Source organism: Amblyomma americanum, chromosome 6, assembly GCF_052857255.1.
Source record: "Amblyomma americanum isolate KBUSLIRL-KWMA chromosome 6, ASM5285725v1, whole genome shotgun sequence".
Classification (NCBI taxonomy): domain Eukaryota; kingdom Metazoa; phylum Arthropoda; class Arachnida; order Ixodida; family Ixodidae; genus Amblyomma; species Amblyomma americanum.
In genome coordinates this window covers 42810983-42817711 of record NC_135502.1, presented here as the reverse complement: position 1 = coordinate 42817711, position 6729 = coordinate 42810983, and the positions used below count along the sequence as shown (strand labels likewise).

General features: G+C 45.9%; 1 protein-coding gene across 1 annotated transcript; it reads right to left on the bottom strand.

Annotated features, from left to right (window-relative positions):
- Positions 1 to 2340: 2340 nt before the first annotated feature.
- LOC144094675 (uncharacterized) lies at positions 2341 to 6367 on the bottom strand. The gene is made up of 3 exons (XM_077628596.1): positions 6215 to 6367; positions 5423 to 5516; positions 2341 to 4850 (listed from the first exon to the last, which is right to left on the bottom strand). The coding sequence occupies exons 1-3, from the start codon at positions 6365 to 6367 to the stop codon at positions 3499 to 3501; spliced, it is 1599 nt and encodes a 532-aa protein (XP_077484722.1). The 3' UTR covers positions 2341 to 3498.
- Between the last annotated feature and the right edge of the window lie 362 nt (positions 6368 to 6729).

Below are 6729 nucleotides of genomic sequence, written 5' to 3'. Positions count from 1 at the left end.
AATTATTGCTTTGTATTAGCGTCTGGTGTGAAAAGGTTAGAAGAAAACCTTTACATCTAACATCTCCTAGCTGCTTCAAATGACGTCATAAAGTGGCATGCACCCTCAGCACACGTAAAGCATAACAGCAAAACCGCAGGGAAGCTCGAAATGTGTACTAAGGTTGCAGACTTTGCGCGGCATACAGCAGGACTTCAGGATTCCTCGAAAAATCTATATACTTACCGCATATAACTGCTCGTGGATGCACAAATATACTTATAAAGATATTTTCCTTCCCACCAAGCTTGGTGAAGGCCTATATCGCGTGCATCCAAAATTCTTTACGATGTAGCAAACAGGCTGCTTCACGGAACGGGATGGTTGCCTTCTTTTTTGGTTTCGTACATAATTATTCACTTGACATAACTCGAGCGCAAGTGACCGCTGACTTACCTTTTATCAAGTGGGAACCGTAAGAACTTGACACTCGATCCTTTTGGTATCCGTGTTTTGGCAAAACATTGAAACTCAAGACACTTGATAGGGTCCCTGTACATGGAAGAGGTTTAGGCACGCTGGAAACGCGATGATAGTCGAAAATTTGACCCAAGCGGTGCGCCTTGCGTGGCGAAACCCGTGTTCGCTCAAGAAACCGCGCCGCTTACGTGCTCTCATCTATCACCGCTCGCCGCAGCCGCGAAGGCGCGCGCATGCGAACCTGCTTTCGAGGTCCAAAAAAAAGTGTAGATGAAGGAGAATACCCAAGAGAAAAAGTGAAAACATAATAACTATAAAATCTTTAGGTCATTTTATAAAACTATTGTGTGCTCTACACAATAATTTAAATTCAGTTGTGTAGAGCACACTACTGTAGCGCACTGTGTGCTCTATAGTGTGACTTTATTAAACGAGCGAGGTATCAAAAGTCTGACCTTTTAATTTTGTTCATGTGATTAGTTTCTTGCTTAGATAACAAGTTTTAACTACGGACTACTTTTTTGTCGAGGAAGAATTCTGTGCGGCGGTCCTGAATATGGGCGGAACTGGCGCAACTTCACTGCAGACTTAAATTCACTGTGCTTAAGTTGTATCCGAATATAAAAATAAAATAAGAATGCAGTATGTGCAAGAATTATTCGTTTTAAAAAACGCCTTCTCCTCCAGTCGCCAGGTGCACCGCAGTTGTTGAAACCGAAACTAGGAGTTTTCTAGCCCTGTTATGGCGCTCAAGAAAACAGCAGTTGGTAACACTGGGTCACGGTCTGCGCCCCGTCTGCGGAGTCTTCCATCCTCTAGATACAGAAACTACGCTAACCGGTCATAACAGTGAACAAAATCAGCTTTTCAACGTTTGACTTTATTAACAAGCTAGGATCAAAATTTTAGAGCTTGTAATTTTTTTTCTTGTGATGTGCGGGGGTCCTGAATGGCGACGAATTTTCCGATTTCGGGCGTACGTGCCTGAAGCCTGCTTTGTGGCAGGCGGCCCACCTGCCTGCCCAGGGTTGTGGCCAACGAAGACGAAGCGGTGGGCTCGCACAGCTGAGAATGCTGCGAAATGTGGTCGCGGTCTAGGCAACCTCCACATGCCTTTAGGGTGAAGGCCTTCCAGAACTTCCTGCCTCCATTGCCTTTATCCAGTTTTTTACCCAAGCACCCTAAAGGCCCTTACAATATGGTGAAGGCCGTCATCACGTAAAAAGCTCAGGTACTCACCCTAACTATAGTGCTACCGCACGATATTCAGCGCTTAGCCATGCTATTTTAAGAGCGTTAGCTCTTATTCATCACGTTTCTCGATTTCTTGGGGTCTGCTACCGCTAGGGTGCCTCGATGTGCGCCCGCTCTCCGTTTAGGGTGAGGACAACCGCGTCGTCTGCTAGCGCGGCCGCCATTTTCTTGCATCCGAGGGTCGCGAGGCGCGCGTTTGCTGCGTGACGCGCCTAGATAGAGATGGCCCCACTTGCAGTGGGAGCTTGAATTGGACATTACCTTTGGTAATCAATCCTTTTCTAGTTTGGATGAAGAGTAAGAGTGAAGATTCGTTGATGCTTTCGCTACTTCGAGACGATTAGCGAGATTATGGCGGGTATCTTTGCTTTGGTTGGGCAACTGCTCACCGTCGTTGTCATACCTGCGCCGTGAACTTGCTGTCATTGCGCTTGCGCGTAGATATAGCGGAAAGAAAATGAAGTACGCCAAATGAACAGCTGCATATTCAAGTACGAACGCATGGCATGCTTACGTCCATTTGCAGTACTATCCAATGGTGGCAAACTGTGTCATGCATACACTATGCAATTAAAACATAAAGACAGGCGCACGCAAGAACGATTATTTAATACCTTAAAGCACAGATACAATATCTACAAAATGATTACGAACGACGATTCACTGCAAGTATAACACAGCTTATGATTCTTGCGCTTAAGTTTCTCTCACGCTTATGTGCATGCGCACGAAAAGTTCACACTCATTGCAGCGTCTTTAAGGAAGACTGACACCAGCACAAGTTTTGCTTCCGTAACCACCAGCACGTGTGGCTGGGTAGTGACGTAAATGGATGCGTAGCCGCAGTCGTGTGTAGGTGGCTATCAGCATTTTGCTTATTGCTTCCTTGTGATTTGCGCATGTGTTCAGGCACGGGCGGTCTACCTTCGTAAAGTATTTTGTGAGAGATTTCAGCGGGGACTTCATCGTGTGTTTTTTGTTCTTACACCATGCGACAGCGCCTGTGAAGTATTCCTCATAGTTCTTGAGAGTGCGGATCACTTCACTGCTCAGATAAATCAAGTTCCGTCCATCACTCACATACTCCTTGAGAACTGTGAAAGCGACATATTCATTGCTTACAGTTCCGATGAGGGCATCCTTGCACTGGGAGCAAGATACGGACATTAAGATGCTTTTCAGTATGAAGCCTCCAAGGTAATATAAAATGGAACATTCCGTTGACGTCAGCTCTTCAATGAACAAAATCTCAGAGTCGTCTATTTCTTCAGGCAAATTTTCTGAGCACTGCTTCTTTGCTTGAGAAAGGAGGTCGACGAGGTACTCTGGATGATCAAGCTCATAGCTTGTTGTTCGCGGTGTATGCAGAAACTGGCTCACACTCAAAAGCCTCATATCGCAATTTAAATCATACGCCGTCGGCACCGGCTTCATTAGGCGTACAACCGAAAAAAAGATTTTCGAGGCAGTCTTGAAGCAGCCTGCTTGTTAAGAAAAACTCGTAGCGTTCACTGCCCAGGAAAACTTCTTGGGGGCGAAGAACAACTGTCGTGGAAATAAGCAGGCCAGCTTGGGATGGTTTCCATTGAGAGGTGGCGCCCATGTTCATCCCTTGTATTGTTTCTGCTGCCAGGCGCAAGGTTTTCAGAGCAGAGTAATATTTCTCCATGTTTCGGTGGCTTAAAGCTAAAGTGGGATGGCGTGATGACATGAGGGCATACCACTTTGATAACAGATCCAAGAACAACGCTGTTGTTTCGGCAGATGGGTCAAGCAGGCCTTCTTTCACCAAATAGCCGGTGCAGCTTCTCTGAACAATTGAAGAGCTACTCCAACCTTCATTTTTGTAAAGTGGCCGGAGCTAAAATGACTATCAGATAGGACAGGGGCTACTTTAAGTTCCCTCTCTGCGTCATAGTCCACCACTGCCTGGACATGCTCCAGTTTTACGTTAGGTGATGGGAGGTTGTTTTCGAGCACGGTGGCATCGCTCAGTGCAAAGACTTTGGAGCTTAAAAGTTGCCCTCGTAGGTTTTTAAACACATGTGCTGCATCAGAAGTGAAAAAAAGCTCTTTACCGTCCAAACGTGTATGCGGTATTGAGCACACTGCGGTAGAATTTCTGTGGCTCGAAAATCCTAATTCTCGCCACATTGCTCGATTCGCTGATCCCATGTCACATGTGACAGCACGGACTCTGAGGGAGATCTGGCCACAGCGCTGGACGATGTCGAGCACATAGTCTTTGAGCAGGGCACCTTCCACGTGATGGCCAGTGAATTCATAGCCGATGACCTGCTTCCACCGCTGATTGATTCCTCCCAACACGAATACCAAAGCGTGATTGGCGGGCTCATCTGGCTTCGAAGGAAGTGTTATACTTCCAAGGAGGGCATCTTCACCTAGGTCCAGTTCAAACGCTGTAGCAATTTCCATCTCGTCTAGAAACAGCACGCAGTCTTTTTCCACGTTTTCCATAGTTTCAGCCTTACACTTCATGACGTCAAAAACTTCTTGAAGAATTCCTGGAAGGAACTTCAGTCCCTGGATCCTCCGTGCTAACGTCCTGCTGGACGGAAGAGGGCAACCCAACTTCCTCAATGTCTCATACCCGGTCGTTCCGCAAGCAACATTAATTTGCAACCCTTTCTTAACCATCTCCGCAGACCACGTGTGACCCTGGGTGCTATTTTTAGAAAGTGCGGAAATTTGGTCTGCATTCAAGAACCGTGTATTTTTTGCGAAATTATCACCCTTGCTTTCATGCTTTTGAACTTGCTTTTTGAGCTTTTGGATTGTGTTCTTAGCAATTGTGTGATGTTCTTGAAGCGTGGCGTATTTTCTTTCCATGTCTAACAACTGCTTTTTCAACCCAACAGAATCCGTTTGTGTCTCACTAGCTGTGGGTGTTTCGTCTGTCGAGCTTGGATTTCCGACGTTCAAAGATTCTACATCTGAGCTGTTGACTTGGAGGTTGACCGATGACGTATCTTGTGATACCATGTGAGTTGACTTGGCGAGGAAATCTGCCTCTGATGCGGTGTGGAATCCTTCAGCGGGGTTGTTCACCTCCTCACTGACGGATGCGGGCACAGGCTGCGTTCTGTCTCTAGGTGATTTTCGCTTCCTTGGAGCAACTGGAAGCAGAAAGATGTACAAACCAATGATCAAACAGCGTTCAGTAACGGGAAAATGCGGGAATCACAGAATATGGAAAATCAAGACAAAGAGCAAAGCGAAAACAAGGCGTGACCAGCGTCTCGGCATTTTTTTTTAGTTTTTAGTTTTCCACACGAAAAAATATAAGGGTTGGGGCCAAAAGGTGCACATAGGTACTTGACTTGTTCCCCGCTCCCTGAATTATTTTGTGTCGCCTTGATTAATTACATTTGTATTAATTAAAGAAGGCGACCGATTCTGCCTTTTCAAGTGGAAATGGGTTAAGTGGGTGTTTGAGATGAAGGCTGTTGCGTGAGCCGATCGACAGTAGAATTGAATAAGTGGAAGGTTTCTTCTCCATAAGAACTTGAGAAGCAGAATGGATACATACATACATGAACACATAACGTGTTAAAGGCGAAATAAGTCACCCATGCCGGGCCAGCGGCTCAAATGCCATTCAAATGTTTCCGAGCGACCACCACTTTGTTAGCAACGAATGTATGCACTTATACAGAATCAGGCAGTGAATCGAATGGGAAACACCTACCCCTGAATGGGAAAACCGTTTGTACTGCATTCGGCTTCAGCTTCTTCCATCCATCTACCCGGTTTTGTTCAAAACAGGATTCTTCAAAGTGAGCCTGGACCAAAAAAAATGTGTTGCTAATTTAAATGCTTTATTCCCCGGCAAATAAGATTAAATTACGATAAATAAAGAAAATCAAACAAACGCACATCATCACGCATATAGGCTCATATCCGCACACATGCACAAAATAGAGATTACTTCACACTCATTTTTTTTTGTTTTCATTTCCATGAGCTCCTTCCGTGACATATGATAAACTAGAATAAATGTCATGAATAACATAGTGCGAACAAAAGTATAAAAGATCTGAATTTGATGCAACGCGGAGAAACACAAGCTTAACCCGTCGTATGCTTTTTTGCACTCCGGGATTCACTTTTCGCACTGCTATATGCGCCTGTCAAATTAAGCGGGCAGCGATGGCTTTTTGTGAAAGAAGCGTGATGCACTGCTGTTCAAGCTTCGTGGCCGAGAAAGATCGTAATACTTTTGCAAGGCTGGGCCTTATTTCGTGATGCGAAGTGAAATGAACGGAGGCGTAAATGCGCCGGAGGTTCCATATCACCCCAAGCTCTAATTAAGAGACTACGTCCGTTTGCAGCGATCAAATATCAAAAGGCTGAAAAAGCATGATATGGAGCCTCCGACAGGAACACAGGATCGCACGTCTGGTTATCAGAAAGAGTCACACAGACAAGCTGACATAAGCCCCAAAATAAATTCAGCCCTGCAGAGAAGTCCGGTACTTACGCCGCATATGCAGGAGTAGTTCGTCGGCTGCCACTTGTCCCGCTTCACTTTCACAGTCCATAGAAGAAGTCGTTTTTGGTCTCCAGGAAACGAAAACATCCTCCAGCCATTTTTAGCGCTGTTAGTGCACTGGAGAACGCAGCACCCAGGCATTCTGCAAAGAGACTGTATGAAGAATGCCGCTTTCCGTGTCTAGCGTGGGAGTCAGCGGGACGACGGGAGCGGAATGCAAGAAAATGGCGGCGGCGCCTCCCGAGAACCGGTTTTGGCGGCGACGACCCCTTCAAAGAGTGGCACCACCCTCAGCGGAGAGCGGGCAAGCATCGAGGCACCCTAGCTACCGCCTCCTCTCGGCGTGAAAATTTCCAAGTCCGAGGAATTCAAGATGGCGGCCCCTATAGTAAATCAATATATCAACCCAATTGGTGATTGATTGGTGACGTCATTAGTATATTGATTTGGTGATTTATTAATGAGGTCACTGATTTTGTGATGGCAATTAACTAGTCACGTGA

Coding starts and splice junctions, on each gene's coding strand:
- LOC144094675 (XM_077628596.1), bottom strand. CDS start 6,367: ATGCCTGGGTGCTGCGTTCTCCAGTGCACTAACAGCGCTAAAAATGGC. Junction 5,517..6,214: donor ACTACTCCTGCATATGCGGC/GTAAGTACCGGA, acceptor TTTTTGGTCCAG/GCTCACTTTGAAGAATCCTG. Junction 4,851..5,422: donor AACGGTTTTCCCATTCAGGG/GTAGGTGTTTCC, acceptor TTCTGCTTCCAG/TTGCTCCAAGGAAGCGAAAA.